The 25,843-nt window shown below is 42.2% G+C and overlaps 2 protein-coding genes across 5 annotated transcripts in view; one reads left to right on the top strand and one right to left on the bottom strand.

Moving 5' to 3' along the window:
- The window catches only part of EXOC6 (exocyst complex component 6), a 352,011-nt gene that overhangs the window by 310,555 nt on the left and 15,613 nt on the right, over nucleotides 1-25,843 (bottom strand). The window lies entirely within an intron of this gene.
- LOC112917602 (glyceraldehyde-3-phosphate dehydrogenase-like) lies at nucleotides 648-1,665 on the top strand. Its single transcript, XM_072738136.1, has 2 exons — nucleotides 648-842; nucleotides 1,236-1,665. Exons 1-2 carry the CDS (start codon nucleotides 648-650, stop codon nucleotides 1,644-1,646), a joined length of 606 nt encoding a protein of 201 aa, XP_072594237.1. The 3' UTR covers nucleotides 1,647-1,665.

The raw sequence follows: 25,843 nt of genomic DNA, 5'->3' as shown, positions 1-25,843 counted from the left end.
ACAGTACACAGCAGCCCTGTTTTGAATTACATATCTTTATCCTTCCTTTGCCCAATCAGAAATGAAAGTAGTATTGCTTCAGATAGTTGTGAAGCAGAAGGAAAGAAAAAAGTAGATGAGGATCTGGACTTGACTCTGCTCCACTAGAGCAAGGATGGTATTTATTTTTTTCTCACTATTGTTTTCCCAGCTCTAAAACCCAGTGCTTGGTAAATAAAAAAGGGTTCAATAAGCATTTATTGGCTGAGTTGGTGTTTTTATAGGAGAATAATAAAGCCAATTGCCATGCTCCTTTCACAGACATGAGAACATTTCCCTTACAGCCTAGGCACAATAAAAATGCTTCAAACATTTTTAAAGTCTGTAGGTATCAAGAAGGAAGGCAGGTGAGAGAGATGTGTATTTGATTAAGTCTGCAACAAGCAAGTTGGTGGTTGAGAATCTGGACTCTGGAGTCAGAGACCTGGATTCTCAGCCTAGCTTTTCCATCCACTGAGTGGAGGACACTGCACAAAGTGACTTAAACTGTCTCAGTTTCCTCATCTCCAAAATGGGAATAATAATGCCCACTTAGGGCTCTCTGCTACTCCCCATTCGACAGACAGCTGCATCTTCTGGCACAGTGCCAGCCGCGTCCTGGAGACACGATGGTGAAGGTCGGAGTGAACAGATTTGGCCGAATTGGGCACCTGGTCACCAGGGCTGCTTTTAACTCTGGTGAAGTGGATATTGTCGCCATCAATGACCCCTTCATTGACATTAACTCCATGGTGTACATGTTCCAGTATGATTCTACCCATGGCAAATTCCACGGCACGGTCAAGGCTGAGAATGGGAATCTTGTCATTAATGGGAAGTCTATCTCCATCTTCCAGGAGTGAGATCCCACCAACATCAAATGGGGTGATGCTGGTGCTGAGTATGTTGTGGAGTCCACTGGGGTCTTCACCACCATGGAGAAGGCTGGGGCTCACTTGAACAGTGGGGCCTAGAGAGTCATCATCTCTGCTCCTTCTGCTGATGCCCCCATATTTGTGATGGGTGTGAACCACAAGAAGTATGACAACTCCCTCAAGATTGTCAGCAATGCCTCCTGTACCACCAACTGCTTGGCTCCTCTGGCCAGTCACTCATGACAACTTCGGCATCGTGGAGGGTTCTCATGACCACTGTCCATGCCATCACTGCCACCCAGAAGACCAGGGAAGCCCCTCTGGGAACCTGTGGCATGACAGCCGAGGGGCTGGCCAGAACATCAACCCTGCTTCACTGGTGCCACCAAGGCTGTGGGCAAGGCCATCCCTGAGCTGAAAGTGAAGCTCATTGGCATAGCCTTCCATGTCCCCACCCCCAATGTGTCAGTTGTGGATCTGACCTGCTGCCTGGAGAAAGCTGCCAAATATGACGACATCAAGAAGGTGGTGAAGCAGGCATCGGATGGCCCCCTCGAGGGCATCCTGGGCTACACTGAGGACCAGGTTGTCTCCTGGAACTTCAACAGTGACACCCACTCTTCCACCTTCAATGCCAGGGCTGGCATTGCCCTCAATGACCACTTTGTCAAGCTCATTTCCTGGTATGACAATGAATTTGGCTACAGCAACCAAGTGGTGGACCTCATGGTCCATATGGCCTCCAAGGAGTAAGAGTCTCCTGGACCACCAGCCCCAGTGAGAACAAGAGGAAGAGAGAGGCCCTCAGCTGCTGGGGAGTCCCTGCCCCAACTTAATCCCCCAACACACTGAGAATTTCCTGACCTCTAATTTACATCCCAGACCCCTGAGGAAGGGGAGGGGCTTGGGGAGCCCTACCTTGTCATGTACCATCAATAAAGTATACTGTACCCAGCAAATAAATAAATAAATAAATAAATCCCATTCAGCAGAGTTGCTGAGAGGATTAAAAAATACTACCCATTAGAAACATTTAACACAGTTACCAGCACATAGTAAACACTCAATAAATGGCAGCTATCATTAATGTTTCTGTACCTTCAGCAGGCTAAAAAAAAGAAAGTAAAGTAAAAGAGGGTAAAATTATACAAATTGGCAGAATCTTGACAGCTGGTGAGTCAAGGTAATGTGTATAGGGGTTCAATGCACTGCTACTTTGATATACATTGAAGATGTTCCATAAATTTTTTTAAGTTAAAAGTCAGAAAATCCACAAAAACACAATTGCCTTCCACTAACCAAATATTCAATCAAGACAACATTTATTCCCCCGGTAAGTCAAACACTGTGTGCAGGACACCCCATCCGTGTGGGATGCTGGAGCCCCTGCCCTCAGAGAGCTTATAGCCTAGTTGGAACAGACATTAAACACATAGTCACTCAAATAAATATAAAACAAGTTGAGAAGATGCTCCACAGGAAATGATCCAGCTGCAGACAGGTTAGAGATGGCCTTAGTTGAGAGAAGGAGGTCAGGAAGGCCCCTTTGAGGAAGTTGTATGTAAGCCAAGACCTGCGGAGCCTAGCTGGACACAGGAAGTGGGGACAGCACCCAGGTGGAGCAGCCACAATGGGCAAAGGTCCCAAGGTAGGAATGGAGGGAAGGCCAGTACAGTTGGAGCACAGTGCAAGGAAAAATGTGGCTCCAGAAAAGCCTGGATGGCTGGGCAGGGCTTTGGAGACCCTGCTGGAGCTTTGGGTGTTGGTCCTCTGTGTACTGGGAAGACTCAAAAGGGACTGAGACAGCTGTTTAGTCAGTAGCCATAGCTGCTTCTGGGGAAGAGAACTGGGAGATTAGATGAGAGGTTAAAGGAAAAACAATTTTCACTATATATGCTCTTCTGTAACTGTTGATGGTTTTCTTCTCTTTTTAAAAAGTTTTGTTTGTTTATTTATTTATTTATTTATTTATTTGAGAGAAAGAGAGAGAGCATGAGGAGGACGGAGGGGCAGAGGGAGAGGGAGAAGCAGAGCTAGAAACACGTCAAAGTCAACACAGGGCTTGATCCCAGGATCCTGAGATCATGACCTGAGCCAAAGGCAGATGGTTAACAGACTGAGCCACCCAAGTGCCCCTATTTTTTTTTTAAGATTTTTTTTTATTTATTCATGAGCAACACCGAGAGAGACAGAGACACAGACACAGACACAAACACAGGTTCCATGCAGGGAGCCCAATGCGGGACTTGATCCTGGGACTCCAAGATCATGCCCTGCGCCAAAGGCAGACACTCAACTGCTGAGCCACCCAGGCATCCCCAGGTGCCCCCTATTGATGGTCTTCTATTAAAAACAAATCAAGGGGTGCCTGGGTGGCTCAGTAGGTTAGGCTGCAGACTCTCAATCTTGGCTCAGGTCATGATCTCAGGGTTTTAAGATCTAATCCTGAGGCTCTGTGCGGAGCACTGAGCCTGCTTAAAATTCTCCCTCTCCCTTTGTCCCTCCCACACACCACCCACCCCTCCACCCCACCACAGGCTCTCTCTCTGTAACAAAAACAAAGAAACAAATCAAACAATCAATATAAGAGGTAAACATCCCCCACCCTCAAAGGAAAAAATATCTAAATCACATAGGATGAGGGACACCTGGGGATCGACTCCCACATAGGGCTCCCTGCTCAGTGGGGAGTCTGCTTCTCCCTCTCTCTCTCTCCCCCTTCCTCTCTCTCTCTCTCAAATAAATAAATAAAATCTTTTTAAAAAATCACACGTGATGAACACATACAACATTGGGTTACACAGCATTAGAAGAGAAGACAGTCTGACAACAGACTTCAGTGCAAAAAAAGTTTTCCCAATGATTCTGTGACTCGGGCTTTCCTCCTGTTTTCCAGTGGTCTAGTGTGGTGCAGCCTTTCAGAGGCCCAGGTGGGGTGATTTCCAGAGAGAACCCTGAAGCTTTGAGAGCCCTTTAAGGGCTACCCAGGAGAGAGCACTGGAAGACTATGTTCCAGCACTCACAGCATGGGTGACTGGCTCCGATGGTTGGAGGCAGGTGCAGGAGGGGGGATGCAGGGTTTTCCAAAGCCCTTGAGAGGCCTTGCCCCACCTTTGGGAGGAGGGCGTTTAGAGCAAGGCAGAGATGATACCTCTGGTCAGTGGTCAAGGAGGGGCCTCATGGGTGCCCTGTACTTAGGAACTGACATGCTGCTCCCTGCAGAATGTAGGAGCTTATTAAAGCAGTCAGATGGCAGCTAATACGGGTTGGATGATCTTGTTAATTTTGGCCTTCACTGTGGCCTCTCCTTTCCTCCCCCTTCCCATCTTGTTCAACCAATCATTTGATGACAATTCTCTTGAAGATTCTGTGACCTGCAAGAGTCTGATTTACAATGTATAAGCAGTGGATTTTGCCATGCAGTGGGGTTGTCAGTTATATTGTTACTTTTTCCTTCTTGCTTTTAGTTTTTCTCCAGTAAACATGTTTACTATTGTAGTATAGAAGGGCATGTGGAAATCTTCTACAATGTCTGCAGACAATTTTGCCACCAAAAAATTGGAAACTACAACTATCTCCTTTGTGCTTTTGTTTTTTTTTTTAATTATTATTATTTTTTTAATTTTTATTTTTTATTTATTTATGATAGTCACAGAGAGAGAGAAAGAGAGGCAGAGACACAAGCAGAGGGAGAAGCAGGCTCCATGCACCGGGAGCCTGACGTGGGATTCGATCCCGGGTCTCCAGGATCGCGCCCTGGGCCAAAGGCAGGCGCCAAACCACTGCGCCACCCAGGGATCCCTCCTTTGTGCTTTTGTATTAGAAATACAAAATGAACAAAAACAGTTTTTAGGATAGGTCCAGGTACAGCCGAGGCTTTGGACCTATGTCCATCCTTTTTTTCTTCCCACATTCCTCAACGATCAAAGGCTTAACTTATTTCTCCATCCTCCAGCCCTACATTCCCCACCCCCACCCTATTCTCCCAACACCTGCAAGCTGGGGCACCCTCTTGAACCATATTCTTCACTTCAGCTGCCTTTATAAATGCACTTTCTAAACTAAGAAAGCAATACTCCACACCGCTAAGCAGAGGCAGTTTCACTAAGGCAGATGGAAACAAAGAAATGGGACCACACTCACTTGCAGATTTGCATAGGCCCAGACACTGAAAGCTGGGGCCTCTAGAATTCAGCCAAGTTGTTCTTACAACTCCTGAAAAGTCATTTCTCCCCTTGGTCCCCAGCCCCATTCAGAGATCCTCTACCCCTTTAGGACTGTAGCTGGCTGCATTAAGGGCTGAGGGCCCACCCCAGGGTCAGATTGCCTGCGATCAAATTCACATGCTTCCAGTTCAGCTCTGGGGACTTGAACAAATCACTTCATTAAACTTCTATTTCCTCATCTGATAAATGTGGGTAACATGTGAATTAAATAAGATAATGGGTGTGGTGCCAAGCAAGCACTTAATATATGTGAGCTTTTTTTTATATACTATATTCCCTCTGTTGTACTTTTCATCTCCATGACTTATTTATTTTACAACTGGAAGGTTGTACCTCTTACTACCCTGTGCCTATTTCATCCATTCCCCCACCACCACCTCCCCTCTGCTGTTCTCTATTTAAGAGTCTGTTTGGTTTTTTATTTTTTCATTTGTTTTGTTTTTTAGATTTCACATATAAATGAAATCATATGATATGTCTTTCTCTGCTTTATTTCACTTATTCACTTATTACCCTCTAGGTCCATTCATGTTGTCACAAATGGCAAAATCTCATTTTTTTATGGCTGAGTAATATTCCATTGTATATATACCACATCTTTATCCATTCATTCATGGATGGACACTTGGGTTGCTTCCCTATCTTGACTATTGGCTGCAGAAACACAAGGGTGCTTGTATCTTTTCAAATCGGTGCTTTTGTTTTCTTTGAGTACTCAGTAGTGGAATTACTGGATCATATATTAGTTCTATTTTTATTTTTTCTGAGGAAACTCCATACTGTTTTCCACAGTGTTTGCACCAATTTATCTTCCTACCAGTTACTACTGGTAGTAACACAAGGGTTCCCTTTACTCCACACCCTTGCCAACACTTATGAGTTTTTGTCTTTTTTGATACTAGCCCTTCTGACAGGTGTGAGGTGAAATCTCATTGTGGTTTTGATTTGCATTTCCCTGATGATGAGTGATGTTGAGCATCTTTTCATGTTGGCCATCTGTATGTCTTCTTTGGCAAAATGTCTATTCAGGTCCTCTGCCTATAGACATGAGCTATTTTAAATTCCAGTAATTGGGCTACATCTTGCTGCCTCTTGTCTCATTTAAGTTGCTATTATTTAGACATTTATTTTTGTAAAGATTGTATTTATTTATTTATTTATGAGAGACAGAGAGAGAGAGAGAGAGAGGCAGAGACACAGGCAGAGGGAGAAGTAGGCTCCATGCAGGAAGCCCAATGTGGGACTCGATCCCGGGTCTCTAGGATCATGCCCTGGGCCAAAGGCAGGCGCCAAACTGCTGAGCCAACCAGGGATCCGCTAGACATTTTTTTTAAATTAAAGAATATTCATTTTATCTCTGAATAATTTGAGGAATTTTGTCTAGACTGCCTCTGAGGTGTCACAAACTTAAGGGAGAAGGAGTTCCCTTTAGCAAGCTGTTACTGATCAATTGTTTAGTACAGTGTAGTGTGTAGAAGGAGGAGCAGGAGAAAACAGTGTAGACATATAGACTGAAGGTCTCTATGTAGAGAGATCAGGAAAAGAGAAGTCCAGGTGAGAAAGGGGCCGCTGGAAGAACTAAATGTTTCATTTTTGTCTTAAAAAATATGATGGAATGGGATCAGCAGAGAGTCATAACAGGTTATTTGAGATTTCAGAACTATACATCTAGAACAGTGTTTCTCAACTGAGGGCAATTTTGTACCCCATGGGACACCCGGCAATGTCTGAAGACCTTTTTGGTTGTCACAGAGGGATCAGAGGACAGCAACAGGCTCTACTAGGTAGAGGCTAAACATCCTATAATTCATGGATAGCTCCCCACAATAAACAACTATCCTATTCACAACATCATAGTGCCAAAGCTGAGAAACCTGAATCAAGATTTCTACTTATTGGGCAGCCCCGGTGGCACAGCAGTTTAGTGCTGCCTGCAGCCCAGGGTGTGATCCTGGGGATTGAGTCCCGTGTTGGGCTCCTTGCATGGAGCCTGCTTCTCCCTCTGCCTGTGTCTCTGCCTCTCTCTCTCTCTCATGAATAAATAAATAAAAATCTTTTAAAAAAAAGATTTCTACTTATTTTTTGAGAGATAAATGCATACTTATCTTCCTTTGCCTTTAAAAGATGAGTGTTCATTGAAGTTATTTATTATTAGTGTTTTCAAATATTTTCATCCCTGACAATAAGACAGTGTTTTCAGTTTCAGCTAATAACAGCATCTTCCTTTCCTTGCACTGTTTCTGGGGCTCATCTTTCCTTACTTTCTTCCCTCACCCTACAAACATTTCCTTCATTTTAAGAAAGAAATCAAAATGCAGGGAAGCAATATCCGCAAATGTTAATGATTACATGACATCCCAATAAAATTCCAGGTCTGGTAGCCTTCTCAGCAATGCCTCTTTAGATAAGTCAAGACACTTCACCAGTATGGGCTGCTGTCCAAGCAGATTAGAAGGGCTTGTAACACACTACAAAAAAAAAAAAAAAAAACTTATCAACATGATTAATCAGAAAGAGTTTTACTGGGTTTGTTAATGCATTTCACCAATCCAACAACTAAGGAATGTGACTGCTGGCTGTTGACTCCAGTAACCCAACACCACTATGCTGTGTAAAATTGATAAATTAGTTTAAAAGAATGTTTACCTCCCTTTACTGTATGACTCTCTGCTTGGTGTCCTTTTATAAGAGGCTGAATCTGGCTTCCACTAGTGTCTTTGCCTTAGTCTAGTAAGGCAAAGAAAAGCTCACACAAAGAAACTGAACTTACAATGAATGTATTACCCAATACGCTGGAGAACCTGGCCACTCCAAAGCCCCTTCAGGGCTAAAGGCCATATCCCTTCTCAGAAGCTGTCCCTTCTACTCCTATCAACTAAGCGAGAAAAAACAAAGGTCTCTTCAGAAAGCCATGTGCCTCTCAGGTGGGACCACTAGAACATGCTCTCCAATCACACTCTTCTTCCAAACTACTTGACCCTGGTGCTAATTCAGATCAGAGACATACCATGCAAACACAAATGGCATTCCAGACAATCAACCATCACTGACCAGGAATTCAAGTGAAACAATCATGTATTGGCATTGGCAAGAGCCACTGAATGCAGGCAGCAAGGGCTAAGGGGGTGGCTTAAGAGCTGAGTGTTTGAAAGGAGCTGGCACTGGAGTCAGACCTAATGTCTTAATGGCTAACGACAATTGCTACTGCTCATTGAGCTCTTATTATGGCCATTGTGCAAGGCACTCTCTTCACTGGATCATTTAATCCTTGCAGCCAGTATTATACTTCCTTGATTTGCAGATGAGGAAATGGAGGCTCTGAAAGACTGCACTGTCAGCTTTCCTTGAAAGTATTTGGAGGCAGGGGTTAAGAGACTGCTCCCTGGGCAAAATTTGCTGGTGGTGGACTTGAATGAGGGTGGGTAAGGGAAGGCCCAAAAGACTTATAGAGCCCTGGGGGAGAATGTAAGACACCCAAAGCTAACAAGTGTGGAGATGCCTTGGGCATTCAAAGTAAAGCCAGGATAGAATCAGGTAGACTGGATTAGAAGACTATCTGTAAGGGTCCAGAGCTCCAAAGTGTGGAATATAACTACTCACAAGATAAGGAATTGCTTTAGGCATTAAATAACAAGAAGTCACTTAAAGAGAAAGATGTTAGCTTTTCAGCTCAGGACTGGTTGTGTGGATCTTTTTTTTAAAGATTTTATTTATTTATTCATGAAAGACACAGAGAGAGAGAGAGAGAGAGAGAGAGAGAGAGAGAGAAAGGCAGAGACACAGGCAGAGGGAGAAGCAGGCTCCACGCAGGGAGCCCGATGTGGGACTCGATCCCAGGACTCCAGGATCATACCCCCAGATGAAGGCAGGCGTTAAACCGCTGAGGCACCCAGGGATCCCCTGACTCTTGGTTTTGTCTCAGGTCATGGTATTAGGGTCGTGAGATTGAGTCCACCTTTGGCTCTGCATGGAGTCCACTCAGGACTCTGTCTCTCTCCCTCAGCGCCTCCCACCTGCTCGCTCTCTCCCAATCTCTCTCTCAAATAAATAAATAAATCTTAAAAAAGAAAGAAAAAGGGGATCCCTGGGTGGCGTAGCGGTTTGGCGCCTGCCTTTGGCCCAGGGTGCGATCCTGGAGACCCGGGATCGAATCCCACGTCGGGCTCCCGATGCATGGAGCCTGCTTCTCCCTCTGCCTGTGTCTCTGCCTCTCTTTCTCTCTCTCTCTGTGACTATCATAAATAAATAAAAATTAAAAAAAAAAAAAAAGAAAGAAAAAAACAGGTCTTGGACTGAGATGCTTAATAGGGAAATCACCTAAATTTAGGGACATTGTTTTGTTTTCTATTATATTTATTTTTATAGTTACCTCTCATTTAGGTGAAGTAATAGTTATTTCCTACTTAAAGAAATAATTTAAAGTTCTCTGTGTTGGGGGGATGGGGTAACTGGGGGATGGGCATTAAGGAGGGCACTTTATGTAACTGGGTGTTACGCAACTGATGTATCATTAAATTCTACCTCTGAAACTAATAATACACTATATGTTAATAAATTGAATTGAAATAAAATATAAATAAATAAAAGCTAAAAATTGAAAAAAATAAACTTATCTCTGATGATGATTCTATTTTATAAATGACTTGATGTAAAGAAAACTGGCTAAGTGATAGGAAGGGTGATACATGAATATGGCAAAAAGTAGGTGACTGGTCAGGGAATGATTGAGTTTAGGTAACACTGCAGATATACAAGATATATTTTATGCTTAGTGTAGAATTAAGACCAAGAAAATCAAAGGACTCACCAGGAGGAGTGAAGGAAGAAGAGATAGATTGAGTATCAGATTAGATATTCACAGGGAAGCAAAGAAACAAAAGAAAGTCCCACTTTGAATTTGTATTTGTTTGGGTAATATCCTGCAAAGTAATTTAGCTAAAGTTCTCTTTGTCTAAGAGTGTACAATGCAATAATGACTAGTTAAGAAGGGAAAAATCTTCCAATAAAGCGGCTATTTTGTTTACACACAAGCAACTAATTGACAGCAAAACACACACAGGCAGGCATGCACCCAGATGCCTGAGGTGAGTAGCTGTTTGGTATCATTCTGAATTGCTCTGTGCAGGAACACTGTAACACGGAGACAAAACTGATCTTTTCCCTGCAACAAGGGAGCAGCTTTGCACATGGTGGAGTTGGAGGGGTAGCATGCGACCTTCATCCTCCAACAAAACTCCTCACCAGCCTCCCCACTCATAGCCGCAGGTCTGACACACATGACATTTGATGTATAAGTAGAAGTAGGAATTGAAATTAAGCCACCATCAGCTATTCGTACCTCAAATCAAACCAGTCCCAAGATGAGACCAGGAACTCTGGAAAAATGAGTCAAGTCCTTGCCGAAGGGAGGCTGAGGAAGGCTAAAGAACTTGAGAGGGAGTGTGGATCTCTGAGGGAAGAATGGGTGCGGTCACACAGCTGAAGGGCCACTGCAGGCCATTTTGCCTGCTTCCCTATTTCGACCAGGGTCATACCAGCTGGGATTAACATGAACCAATCAGCTGGCATTTGTAAACGATAGCTGAGTTTGTTATTGTTAAATATTTCAAAAGTATAGGAAACTAAAGAAATATCCTAGCAGGCATTTCTCTATTCATCACCCAGATTGAATAAATGTGAATATTTTTTAGCCTCATGGACTAATGGACTTGAACCATCTTTGTAAAAAGTGTTGGAAGTATAGCAAAGGAGACCTTAGTTATCATTCCAGGCAATCCCACTCTACAAATGAGTGGGGGGAAAGAAGGCTGGGAGTGGTCCAGTGACTCACCAGGAGTCTGATTCTGCACAGAGCCAAGCTACCCCTTGCCCCCAGCGCTCCCCACCCCACGGGCAGCCCACAGTTTTCCAGTTCTCTGCCTGCACCTCGCTCTGCTCTTCCAAATCCCCAGGCTCTGCCCCAAAGCTAGCTACTCTTTCTCTTTCCTTTTCTTTATTTCCTTTTTTTTTTAAAGTCAGATTAGGATTTACTGGCCTCCTCTCAGGAAGACTCCTTAGAATAGGGCTGGCTCCTGACATGTGGTCCGAGAGCCATTGTGCTTCTTTAGAAGTCATGACAATGACAACAATAATAATGACAATAACTAGTATTTACTCAATGCTCATTCTGTGCTGAGCCCTCTGCCAAGAGCTCTGTGGGCACTGTCTATTTAAACTCCACAATGAGGGATGCTCAGTGGTTTTAGCACCCGCCTTCCGCTCGCTCGGTGTGATCCTGGAATCCCGGGATCAAGTCCCATATCAGGCCACCTACGTGGAGTCGGCTTCTCCCTTTGCCTGTGTCTCTGCCTCTCTCTGTGTGTCTCTCATGAATAAATAAATAAAATCTTAAGAAAAAATAAAATAAGCTCCACATGAATAAGCAGGGGTCATCACCAGGATCCCCACTTGAGAGATGAGATAACCAAGACTTTGAGATGTTAAGACTCACACATGGACACAGCTAGAAAGCCCTTTCCACATACTGCAAACCCCACTGGGGCATAGGTGGAGCTGATAAGAGTCTAGCTGGCAAAGTCTTTTGCCAAATAGACTCCTCTAGTCTCCTCTATCTCCTGTGACCTGAACCAATAGGATCCCTAAGCCCAGCTGTGCACAAAAAGGCCCTGGGGAATTGGTTACAATAAGATGCTCAGGGCCATGTTCACCTACTGAAGCAGAGTGTTCTAGTCTATAGCCCACGAATCTGTGTTAAAACAACGTCCTCCAGTGTGCTGCTAGTGCACGCTGGGCCTGGGAGCCCCTGTTTAAGGCTGTTGACTTTTCTGGACAACTGGAGCCAAAGAGTCTAAGCTTTGAGAGCTCCTGCCCTTCTCTTGTCTTCCATGTGGGCTGCTAATGCAGTTCAATGAGAGTGAGGGTGTTGTGCTGGGGCTAGGGTCCTGTACAAAAATTCAGACTTCTAGGCTTGCTTGCCACTTGCCTGCTGCCCAGAGGAAGAGCATTACACGCAAGCAGAGGCCAGGTGGCTGGAAGCCAGGGGAAGACACAGCCATTGCCAGCTGCCCTACCCTTTCCTTTCTGAGGAGTCACCCAGACCCCTGTCAGGCAGCTGTCCTCCTGCTGGAAGAGAGACATTCTTCCATGTGTGGCCATCAGTGATTCTGGTCAGTTGGTGTCCCATAGAGCCTGAGGTCGGAAATTCGGAAATTTCCCAATAGGTTGGTCAATATAATTGAACTGACTTCACAGCATCCCAGGGAAGGCAGAGCCATGGAAGGTTAGCCAGAGGTAGGTCTGAGAGTCTTCCTGGTCATTTGGTGGAAGGGAAAGTGAAGCCCAGAGGGGGAAACACGGGTCCGTATTCTGACCCATATTTATCCACAAGAAGATTCAGGCTCAGAGGTATTGAGACTTACCCTGAATCAGTGTTAAATAGGCAATTAGGTTAGTTAGTTAGCTCTCCGGAACAGAATGGCCTTCAGCTTTAACAAATTAGCTTTCTGTACTGTGTGAACATCTGTCTGTCTTTCTGGGACACAATGATTAGGTAAGTTCAGGAAGTACAACACCTGTGTCAGTGGGTACAGAATTATTTGGAAAATCATTCTCAGGAATCATTACACATGTTGCCTACAGTTCTTGACACATCCACTTATAGGACTGGAAGTGAAGAACACAGTGCTCAGGCCAGGCCCATGATGAATCCAGGGCTTGCCAAAGCCTGGGCCTTCTTAATCATTTCTCTCTCCACAATCATATCTGATTGGCCATCATTAAATGATTCTTCCACTTTATCACCATTATTCAATCCAATCCTCCTTTTTAAAAAATAGTTTTAAAATTATAATTATAGACAAATCAAGTGCCACATACTTTCTTGCCTATGCTGTAAAATCTCTGGTTTTCAGGAAAATGATAGCCAATATTCATTGAACATTTTCTACGTACCAGGCACAGTTCCAAGCATCATACATGTCTTATCTTATTGAGCTTTTGCAACAACCTTTTAATGTAGGTACTATCATTATCCCTACTTTATACAGTAAGGAATCTGAAACTCAGAGAAGCTCTATAACTTGCCTAAGGTCCTACAGCTGCCCAGATTCAAATCTGGGCAGACTTCCTCCAACCTGCTTCCTTCACTGTCGTGTCTCTCATAATTCTGGAAATAGGGTTTCAGATATTGAGAACCATCTATCTACCTTACAAAAATTTCAATGAACACTTTGTAAGTACCTTTGGTAGGAAAGGTCCTATAGTGTTTATATATATATATTTTTTTTAATAATAAATTTTTTTTTATTGGTGTTCAATTTGCCAATATACAGAATAACACCCAGTGCTCATCCCGTCAAGTGCCCCCTTCAGTGCCCGTCACCCATTCACCCCCGCCCCCCGCCCTCCTCCCCTTCCACCACCCCTAGTTCATTTCCCAGAGTTAGGAGTCTTCATGTTCTGTCTCCCTTTCTGATATTTCCTACCCATTTCTTCTCCCTTCCCTTCTATTCCCTTTCACTATTATTTATATTCCCCAAAATGAATGAGAACATATAATGTTTGTCCTTCTCTGATTGACTTATTTCACTCAGCATAATACCCTCCAGTTCCATCCACATTGAAGCAAATGGTGGGTATTTGTCATTTCTGATGGCTGAGTAATATTCCATTGTATACATAAACCACATCTTCTTTATCCATTCATCTTTCGATGGACACCGAAGCTCCTTCCACAGTTTGGCTATTGTGGACATTGCTGCTAGAAACATCGGGGTGCAGGTGTCCCGGCGTTTCATTGCATCTGTATCTTTGGGGTAAATCCCCAGCAGTGCAATTGCTGGGTCGTAGGGCAGGTCTATTTTTAACTCTTTGAGGAACCTCCACACAGTTTTCCAGAGTGGCTGCACCAGTTCACATTCCCACCAACAGTGCAAGAGGCTTCCCTTTTCTCCGCATCCTCTCCAACATTTGTGGTTTCCTGCCTTGTTAGTTTTCTCCACTCTCACCGGTGTGAGGTGGGATCTCATTGTGGTTTTGATGTGTATTTCCCTGATGGCAAGTGATGCAGAGCATTTTCTCATGTGCATGTTGGCCATGTCTAGGTCTTCCTCTATGAGATTTCTGTTCATGTCTTTTGCCCATTTCATGATGGATTGTTTGTTTCTTTGCTGTTGAGTTTAATAAGTTCTTTATAGATCTTGGAAACTAGCCCTTTATCTGATACGTCATTTGCAAATATCTTCTCCCATTCTGTAGGTTGTCTTTTAGTTTTGTTGACTGTATCCTTTGCTGTGCAAAAGCTTGATGAAGTCCCAATAGTTCATTTTTGCTTTTGTTTCTTTTGCCTTCGTGGATGTATCTTGCAAGAAGTTACTGTGGCCGAGTTCAAAAAGGGTGTTGCCTGTGTTCTCCTCTAGGATTTTGATGGAATCTTGTCTCACATTTAGATCTTTCATCCATTTTGAGTTTATCTTTGTGTATGGTGAAAGAGAGTGGTCTAGTTTCATTCTTCTGCATGTGGATGTCCAATTTTCCCAGCACCATTTATTGAAGAGACTGTCTTTCTTCCAGTGGATAGTCTTTCCTCCTTTATCGAATATTAGTTGACCATAAAGCTGAGGGTCCACTTCTGGATTCTCTATTCTGTTCCATTGATCTATGTGCCTGTTTTTGTGCCAGTACCACACTGTCTTGATGACCACAGCTTTGTAGTACAACCTGAAATCTGGCATTGTGATGCCCCCAGCTATGGTTTTCTTTTGTAAAATTCCCCTGGCTATTTGGGGTCTTTTCTGATTCCACACAAATCTTTTTTTTTTTTTTAATTAATTTTTATTGGTGTTCAATTTACCAACATACAGAAAAACACCCATTGCTCATCCCGTCAAGTGTCCACCTCAGTGCCCGTCACCCATTCCCCTCCAACACCTGCCCTCCTCCCCTTCCACCACCCCTAGTTCATTTCCCAGAGTTAGGAGTCTTTATGTTCTGTCTCCCTTCCTGATATTTCCCAACATTTCTTCTCCCTTCCTTTATATTCCCTTTCACTATTATTCATATTCCCCAAATGAATGAGAACATACACTGTTTGTCCTTCTCCGATTGACTTATTTCACTCAGCATAATACCCTCCAGTTCCATCCACGTTGAAGCAAATGGTGGGTATTTGTCGTTTCTAATTGCTGAGTAATATTCCATTGTATACATAAACCACATCTTCTTTATCCATTCATCTTTCGATGGACACCGAGGCTCCTTCCACAATTTGGCTATTGTGGCCATTGCTGATAGAAACATCGGGGTGCAGGTGTCCCGATGTTTCATTGCATCTGAATCTTTGGGGTAAATCCCCAACAGTGCAATTGCTGGGTCGTAGGGCAGGTCTATTTTTAACTCTTTGAGGAACCTCCACACAGTTTTCCAGAGTGGCTGCACCAGTTCACATTCCCACCAACAGTGTAAGAGGGTTCCCTTTTCTCCGCATCCTCTCCAACATTTGTTGTTTCCTGCCTTGTTAATTTTCCCCATTCTCACTGGTGTGAGGTGGTATCTCATTGTGGTTTTGATTTGTATTTCCCTGATGGCAAGTGATGCAGAGCATTTTCTCATGTGCTTGTTGGCCATGTCTATGTCTTCCTCTGTGAGATTTCTCTTCATGTCTTTTGCCCATTTCATGATTGGATTGTTTGTTTCTTTGGTGTTGAGTTTAATAAGTTCTTTATAGATTTTGGAAACTAGCCCTTTATCTGATACGTCATTTGCAAATATCTTCTCCCATTCTGTAGGTTGTCTTTTAGTTTTGTTGACTGTATCCTTTGCTGTGCAAAAGCTTCTTATCTTGATGAAGTCCCAATAGTTCATTTTTGCTTTTGTTTCTTTTGCCTTTGTGGATGTATCTTGCAAGAAATTACTGTGGCCAAGTTCAAAAAGGGTGTTGCCTGTGCTCTCCTCTAGGATTTTGATGGAATCTTGTCTCACATTTAGATCTCTCATCCATTTTGAGTTTATCTTTGTGTATGGTGAAAGAGAGTGGTCCAGTTTCATTCTTCTGCATGTGGATGTCCAATTTTCCCAGCACCATTTATTGAAGAGACTGTCTTTCTTCCAATGGATGGTCTTTCCTCCTTTATCGAATATTAGATGACCGTACATTTCAGGGTCCACTTCTGGGTTCTCTATTCTGTTCCATTGATCTATGTGTCTGTTTTTGTGCCAGTACCACACTGTCTTGATGACCACAGCTTTGTAGTACAACCTGAAATCTGGCATTGTGATGCCCCCAGATATGGTTTTCTTTTTTAAAATTCCCCTGGCTATTCGGGGTCTTTTCTGATTCCACACAAATCTTAAAATGATTTGCTCTAACTCTCTGAAGAAAGTCCATGCTATTTTAATAGGGATTGCATTAAACGTGTAAATTGCCCTGGGTAACATTGACATTTTCACAATATTAATTCTGCCAGTCCATGAGCATGGAATATTTTTCCATCTCTTTGTGTCTTCCTCAATTTCTTTCAGAAGTGTTCTATGCTGAGTGAAATAAGTCAATCAGAGAAGGACAAACAGTGTATGTTCTCATTCATTTGGGGAATATAAATAATAGTGAAAGGGAATATAAAGGAAGGGAAAAGAAATGTTGGGAAATATCAGGAAGGGAGACAGAACATAAAGACTCCTAACTCAGGGAAACGAACTAGGGGTGGTGGAAGGGGAGGAGGGCAGGTGTTGGAGGGGAATGGGTGACCGGCACTGAGGTGGACACTTGACGGGATGAGCACTGGGTGTTTTTCTGTATGTTGGTAAATTGAACACCAATAAAAATTAATTTTAAAAAAAAAGAAGTGTTCTATAGTTTTTAGGGTATAGATTCTTTACCTCTTTGGTTAGGTTTATTCCTACGTATCTTATGCTTTTGGGTGCAATTGTAAATAGGATTGACTCCTTAATTTCTCTTTCTTTTTTTTTTTAATTTTTATTTATTTATGATAGTCACAGAGAGAGAGAGAGGCAGAGACACAGGCAGAGGGAGAAGCAGGCTCCATGCACCGGGAGCCCGATGTGGGATTCGATCCCGGGTCTCCAGGATCGCGCCCTGGGCCAAACGCAGGCGCCAAACCACTGCGCCACCCAGGGATCCCTAATTTCTCTTTCTTCAGTCTCATTGTTAGTGTATAGAAATGCCACTGACTTCTGGGCATTGATTTTGTATCCTGCCACGCTGCCAAATTGCTGTATGAGTTCTAGCAATCTTGGGGTGGAGGCTTTTGGGTTTTCCATGTAGAGTATCATGTCATCGGCGAAGAGGGAGAGTTTGACTTCTTCTTTGCCAATTTGAATGCCTTTAATGTCTTTTTGTTGTCTAATTGCTGAGGCTAGGACTTCCAGTACTATTTTGAATAGCAGTGGTGAGAGTGGACATCCCTGTCTTGTTCCTTCCTATAGTGTTTATAAAGGTGATTTAAGAGATAGCCTTTCCTCTTGGAGTCAAACAAGTAATCAGTTAATATAATAAAAGTCAGACTTATTCCTAAGGGCTACACTGGAGGCACTGAGAAAGTGTGATAAAAATGCATAAAAAGGATAGTCAACAAGCAAGATTGCAGCAATGACTTCCTGGAGGAGGTAACCTCCTCTGTAACCTCTGTGAATGACAAATGCTACTGGTAGAGATGGGGTGGGGGGGTGCAGGTCCTATCTGGCAGGCAGTGTGGCATAGTGAGTGAGCTCAAATCTAGATGTCATCACTTACTACCTGTGCAGCTTCATCTCTGAGCCCTGCCTTCCTCATCAGGCCAAGTGGAGGTATCACATGGACCTTTCAGGGCTGTGGTGATTGTTGTGGGCATAATGCATATGAAAATCTATAACAGCACACAGGAGGGCCCTCCAATGTGCTGTTCTCTTTTGGGTTCACTGAGTCATTTCAGAACCCATGACTCTAGGGCCACTGTCCAACAAAGCGCAGTCTGTGTTCCTCTGAAAAAGCACTCTTGTCAAGACTGCTTCAGTCAAATATTCAAAAGCAGACCACTTCAACTCACAACAGAGTTTGTAAAGGAAATGAGCACTGAGGCTTAACTTCAGTGGTGTGGCTAGGAGCTACTGTAATAGAACAAATGGATTGTTTATCAGCTTTCTATCTGTCCCTAACAAAACCGTGTGAAATGAGGCATTAAACTCCCAGTTTTTTTAAAAGATGACAAACATTGGCTAATTTACTGGAGTAGAATGTAGTAAGCCAAATGTTTAGTTTTGCATTACATCTATATCTAGCATTTTCATTAAAAGGGGCAAAATGTAGACTTTATTGATGCTTCAGTGCCCATTTCAGATTAATGCCTAACATTTAAAACTGTGCATGAAATTGCAAATGTATCAGCAAACACATAAGAAGGACCAGACTAAGTGCTGTGTGCTTATTCACAGCCAGCCATTTCTGTGGCTGCCAATGTGTTATTGCAGGGGTTATTTGCCTACACTTGCCTAGACTGCGAATAGTTAATATTCCTGATTGCTTAGTTAAATACCTTTTTACACAGAGAGAGAGAGGACATGAAAGAAATAGGGATCATATAATTTTTGTGTAATGAACAATTAAGTCATGATAGCCTTCTTGATTTATAGTTGATATTTCCAGGGTAATTAGGATTGTATCCTTCTGAAAAAAGCTGTTAGCTTCCTTAATCATCATTCATGGCCACAGTTCAGCTGAAGTAGTTAAGGATTAAAAAGGACTTTAGACTAAAAATAATTCTTTTTCAAAAAGAACCTAATTTATGCCACCACCAAAACAAAAAAATGAAAATTTCCCCCATTTTGAGATGAGAACCACCTTTTTCATTTTTTGAGAACTTTTTTTTAAATAATATTAAGTCTTGATTCAGTTATGTCTTATATGTGGTTATCCAAATGGCTGGGGAGAAGCCTTGTAATAGAAGATATTTCACTACACAAAGTAATAAAAAGTAAATGTTATATAAATGAAAAGTGACACAATTTAGAACTGGGAAGCAGGCTAGTGTAATTTTTATGGAAGTAGGTTTTGGGGTCAGACTCCTTGGGTTCAAACCCCAGATCTGGCCCTTACCAAGCAATTACCAGTTGGCAGATCCACCTGAATATGGAGTGGAGGAGGGTTAGTTCAAAGGGAGAGAGGTGGAGTCCCAAGATGAGAAACAAAAGGGCTACAAGGAGATGGAAACAACAGATGTCCAGGCTACTTCAAAGAATGATAATGTAGCTAGGAGGTGAAGGGCACAGACCACAGGCCACTCTCAAATCTACAGGTCAGACCAGGGCCCAAAAGCTAAAACTTTTAAATTGAGGCTGAAGACTCATTTCAAACTTACATGAGGGTCCATAGAATAGGTTCACATCCAGCCTTACTATACAACAGCAGCTTCATATTTGGGGTGTGCCTCATGGATAGTGACCACTAGCTATCAGAGCGAGTTGTATAAACATAGTGTCCAGGAAGAGATTTATGACTGATTTTGGAGAAAGCGATAGGGTGGGTCAGAGCTGAGAGCCAGTGGAATGATCTATAGACACTTTATTTTGACCTTGTGTTTAATCTTATGTCTCATTCATTCAGGTGTTCTCTCTGACATCATAGCCTACAAGATGAGCCACCAACTACTGACTAGGGCCATTGCTGAGTGCCTCAGTACCACCCAGCACCCCTAACCAATCTGCAGGATGGCTTGCTTCTTGGAATACCCACAGGGATTCTGATACTATTTTGAGGGATTTCCAGGTTTGCAGAGAATAAAGCATCAATATGTAGTCCTCTATTTTCCAGACAGACTCCATAGAACAGTAATTCTAAGGGAAATAATGGGTGCTGCACAAGAGGTGTTCTATGACCAAATTTTTTAAAGTAATTTCTACACCCAACATTGGGCTCAAAATCATGACCTCAAGATCAAGAGTCAGAAGCTCCACTGACTGAGGCAGCCAGGTGTTGCTATACAAATTTTTAAGATACATTGTTAAAGTTAAATTTATTGGGACACCTGGGTAGCTCAGTGGTTGAGCATCTGCCTTTGGCCCAGGGCCTGAGCCCAGGGTCCAGGATCAAGTCCCACATCAGGTGCCTTGTGGGGAGCCTGCTTCTCCCTCTGCCTGTGTCTCTGCCTCTCTCTCTCTCTCTCTGTCTCTCATGAAAAATAAATAAAATCTTAAAAAATCAAAAAAAATAAATAAAGTTAAATTTATTTCTCTATTCTGCAAGCCTTCTCAGAGCCTTTAAGATGTTAATACTCCATGTAAATATCCAAAAGAAAATAATAAGATATGTCAAATTTCCAAAGCTTATTTGACCCCAGAGTCTTTTCTTCCCCATATCTCACACTCTGTGGAGCTGGTATTTTTCTAACAATTACTTTGGAAATTATTTTTCTACTTCCACCTCGGATGTAGAGAACCTCAAGGGAACACTGCTCCCATACTAGCAACAAGAAAAATATAGAAAATCTACAAAACTTTCGCTTTGTTGAGCTCATTAGAGAACTAAGCTGCAAAGCAAACAGGGAACTGAATTCTAAAAGATGATAAACCCTCCTGAGCAGGGACACAAGACACACCAACTATTTCTCTTATAGCAAAGAATGAGAAGAATAGGTAATTACTATAGAACTGGGTAAGAAAAAAAATTCTTAAAGGCGGAGTGTAAGCTAGCATGACAGCTTAAAATCCCTAAGCACTCTAGACACAAGAGGCATCTCTAGCTGTTTGCCCTCTCTCTTCCATTGGCCTCCACTTGATATTCATATGAAAGACTAGAAGCAGGCAATAGACCAAAAAGATCTTCTCTCTTGGCAGTACAGTCCTGCAGCATCTGCTCAGGTTTGAAGGCAAAGCAGGAGTATCTGATGAAGCCCATTCATCCTCTGAGCTCTGTATGAGGACAAGGTGGTAGCTGTCCGCCCCTGACCCAGAGGCAAGAGACACATTTGTGCTCAAGATTCAGCTCTGACACCAAATCGAGGTCTGCTACTGCTGGGTGAGAGACAGGAACCTCTGTCGGGGAGAAGATCCCTCACCATTTCAAAGCAGAGTTTAATTTAGCTGGGGAGAGATAACAGGATATCATAGTGGTTGTTAGGATGGACACTGAAGTCAGAGAGGCCTGGCTTGGATCCAGGATCCACCACCTAAGAGCCATGTGACCTTCGACGCATTAGCAAAGTCATTGAACCTTAGTTTTCTTATGTAAAATAAGAATGAGAGTAATAAATTTTTCCCAGAGAATTGCTAGGAAAACTGGAGTCATGTAAAACACAGCACAGTCCAAGGCACGTGGGAAGCAATCGGCAAAGGGCAGTTTTTGCTTTGATTACAGCAGTTGTTAGAAACTGATAAAAAGCAGTTGAGAATTAGTCTGCTAGGACTGTCATAACAAAATACTATAGCCAGGGTGTCCAAAACAACAAAAATATATTTTCTCACAATTCTGGAAGCCAAAAATCTGAGATGTGGATGGCAGCAGGGCTGGGTTCTGGTGAGAGCTATGATCCTGATTTGCAGATGGCCACCATCTCACCATGTCTTCACATGGCTGAGAGGGCAGAGAGATAACTAGATCTTTGATGTCTCTCCTTACAGGGTCAGTAATACCATTATGAGGGCCCCACTCTCATGACCTCATCTAAACCTAATTATTTCCCAACCACCCCAGCTCAAAATACCATTAGGGGTTAGGGCTTCAAAATACAAATTTGGGGAGGGGACACAATTCAGTTCATAGCAAGTTACAAAGAGCACTTTCCCAATCATAGTAAAAATTAGTTGTTTTTACCTGACGATTTTTGGTTCCTCTTTTTTCTGTTAACATCTGCTTATTTTTCTTCTAGGAATCCACTTACCTACTCTCAATTCACATCTTTCAGGTGGAGCTGACTCCTCCCACACCTACCTTTAGAGGTGGGGATGTGACCAAGGCGTGGCCAACAAGCATATTCCATATGCAGGTTAAAGTAATCAGTTCAGAGATAAATTCATGTTCTCCAAGATAGTTCAGTGAGAAATCAGACACCATCACACACCTATTAGAATGGCTTAGGAAAAACCCCCAAAACTTGATGATAAGAAGTACTGATAAGAATTAGGAGCAACTGGAACTCTCACATACTGCTGATGGGAATGCAATATGGTAGGGCCATTGTGGTAGATAGAATATGTGCCCTCCCTCAAAATTCATATCCACTGTGAACATTAGAATATGATCTTATTTGGAACTAGGGTCTTTGCAGATAATAATTAGTTAAGATGAGGTCATACTTCATTAGGGTGAGCTCTAAATCCAATGACTGGTGCCCACAAAAGATGAGGAAAGGACACAAGAAGACCCATGAGAGAAGACCAGGTGAAGACTGAGACACAAATCGAAGTAATACAGTTGCAAGCCAAGATATGCTATGGATTGCCAGGAGCCACCAAAAGTAGGAAGAGTCAAGAAAGATTCTCTCCTAGAGCCTTTGAAGGGAGTTTAACCTGCTCACACCTCGACTCCAGACTTCTAGCCCCCACAACTGTGGAATGGAGTGCTGGGTTTTGGTGTTTTGTTTTGTTTTGTTTTGTTTTGTTTTGTGTGTGTGTTTTAAATTTAAATTCAAGTAACATATAGTATATTATTAGTTTCAGAGGTAGAATTTAGTGATTCATCAGTTGCATACAACACCCAGTGCTCATTCCATCGAGTGCCCTCCTTAATGCCCACCATCTATTTACCCCATCTCCCACCCATTTCCCCTCCAGCAACTCTTTTCCTTTTATTTTCTAAGATTTTATTTATTTGAGAGAGAGAGAGCGCATGTGCACGCACATGCACCCACATGACAAGCAGGGGAGGGGCAAGGGGAGAAGGAGAAGCAGACTCTCCTCTGAGCAAAGAGCCCAATGTGGGGCTCAATCCCAGAGAATCATGACCTGAGCCAAAGACAGACACTTAACCGACTGAGCCACCAAGGGTTGGTGCCCCAGCTAGTTTCCTATAGTTAAGAGTCTCTTGTGGTTTGTCTCCCTCTCTGTTTTCAATTTATTTTATTTTTCCTTCCATTTCCCTATGTTCATGTGTTTTGTTCCTTAAATTCCATATAAGGGGGCACCTAGGTGGCTCAGTGGTTGAGCGTCTGCCTTTGGCTCAGGGTGTGATCCTGGGCTCCTAGGATCGAGTCTCGCATTGGGCTCCCTGCAGGCAGCCTGCTTCTCCCTCTGCCTATGGCTCTGATTTTCTCTTTGTGTCTCTCATGAATAAATGAATAAAAGCTTTAAAAAATAAATAAATTCCACATATGAGTGAAACCATATGATTTTTATCTTTCTCTGACTGACTTATTTCACGTAGCATAATACCCTCTAGTTTCAAGAGTGCTGTTGTTTTAAGCCATCAAGTTTGTATTAATTTGTTACTATAGAGCTCTAAGAAACTGAAAAAAAAAAAAAAAGCCAGTTTGGCAGTTTCTCATTAAATTAAACATGCATTTATCCTAACTCAGAAATCTCACTCTTAGATATCTACCCAAGAGAAACAAAAACTTACATTCACACAAAAATGTTTATACAAGCTGTTTATAGCAGCTATATTTGTAATCACCAAAAACTGGAAACAATCCAAATGTCCTTCAAATGGTGAACAGGTAAACAAAGTATGGCACGTGCATACTACGGAATGATACTCAGCAATAAAAAGAACTAACTAGGGATCCCTGGGTGGCGCAGCGGTTTGGCGCCTGCCTTTGGCCCAGGGCGCGATCCTGGAGACCCAGGATCGAATCCCACATCAGGCTCCCGGTGCATGGAGCCTGCTTCTCCCTCCGCCTGTGTCTCTGCCTCTCTCTCTCTCTCTCTGTGACTATCATAAATAAATAAAAAATTAAAAAAAAAAAAAAAAGAACTAACTATTGCTAAACATAAGAACATGGATAAATATCAAATGTATTATGCTAATTGAAAAAAGCCATACTCAAAGGGCAATACACTGTATGATTCTATCTATATGACATTCTAGAAAATGCAAAACTGTAGGGACAGAGAACAGATTAGTTATCAGGGATTGGGGGTCAAAAGAGGGGCTGACTACCGGGGGCAGCATGAGGAGGGAATTTCTTGAGTGGCAAAACTATTTTTTAACCCGAGGGTGCATTTATCAAACCCACAGAAGTTTATACAGCAAAAAGTGAATTTTACTGAACGTAAATTAAATAAATATATAAATAAATCTACATCAAAGATGTAGAAGCTCCTTGCCAATATTATATGTTTGTGTATTTGCTTTTAAAGCCATACACACTTTTGATGGCAGAATCTTCATTTGCATATTGGTTTGATACACCTAAAGTCACTGAAATTTCTTTCAACAACAGTTTAGTTGAAAACATCAAGCATTACCCACACTCATAGTTTCCTGTCCAGTGAAGGAGGCTAAGGGGAGCTCAGTGTTGACAATGTGGAAGACTTCAACAGGAACCACTTTTGAGCTGTTGTGCTAATAAATCAGATTTGTGTAATTTTCTCAAAATAGAAAATAACCTCAAAACATCCATCTGAAGAAATAAGATCACAAAAAGAGGAAGGTAGAGGAGGATGCAAAACTGTCTGAATAGTAACAAACCTTAGAAAAATTAAGTACTAAATGTGAAAGGAAAAAATGGGTTTCAGTATATCTATTACCAGATCAGTCTGACTGTGGGTTACCCATTGAGAAATATTTACTAGGAAAGATTTCTAACCTTTTACCTAAAAGAAAACAGTGTGATTAAGCTCCAGCGGCCCCTCCTCTTTGACAGAGACAGGTATATCATTTTTAAGAAAGTGGGCTCTAGGGTTAGATAATCTTAATCTTAGATATACTACCAGATTTGTAACCTTGGCCAAATCACTTAACCTGTAAAATGTGGATATTAATATGTATATTACAGAGTTGTCACATGAATAACATAATGTGTAGAAGTATCTGTAAGATAGTAGGAGTACCTGCAAGATAATAAACCCTCAGCCAAAACAACCTTGAAGAAGAACAAAGTTGAAAGACTCACATGTTGTGATTTCAAAACTTACCACAAAGCTACAGTAAGCAAAATAGTGCGGTATTAGCATAAGGACAGCTATCTAGAACAATGGAATAGAACTAAGAGTCCAGAAATGAACCCATACATCTATGGCCAAGTGCTCTTCAATGGGGGTACTAATAGATGGGGATTGAATAGTCTCTTCAACAAATGGTGCTGAGACAACAGGATACCTGCCTGCAAATAATGAGGTTGGACCCCTACCTCATCCCATATACAAAAATTAACTCAAATGTATCAATGACCCAGATATAAGAGCTAAAATCATAAAACTCTTAGAAGAAAACATAGGGTTAAATCTTTATGAACATGGACTTGGCAGTACATGCTTAGATATGACAACAAAAGCATGAACAAGAAGAGAAAAAATATACAGGTTGGGCTTCAACAAAATTTAAAATTTTTGTATGTTCAAGGACATTATCAAGAAAGTAAAAAAGACAACCTACAGTATAGAAAAAAATAACTGCAGATCATATATCTCATAAGAGTCAGTAAATTATATAATTAGCTTACCCAGAAAATGTAAAGAACTCTTACAACTCAACAACAAAAAGGCAAACAACCCAATTTAAGAATGGACAAAAAACTTGAATAGACATTTCTCCAAAGAAGATACACAAATTGCAAATAAGGAGATGGGAAAAATGTTCAA

The sequence above is a fragment of the Vulpes vulpes genome, chromosome 15, assembly GCF_048418805.1.
Source record: "Vulpes vulpes isolate BD-2025 chromosome 15, VulVul3, whole genome shotgun sequence".
NCBI classification, from domain to species: Eukaryota; Metazoa; Chordata; class Mammalia; order Carnivora; family Canidae; genus Vulpes; species Vulpes vulpes.
Note: the sequence above shows the minus strand (reverse complement) of the source record. Positions and strands in the feature narration are given on the sequence as shown.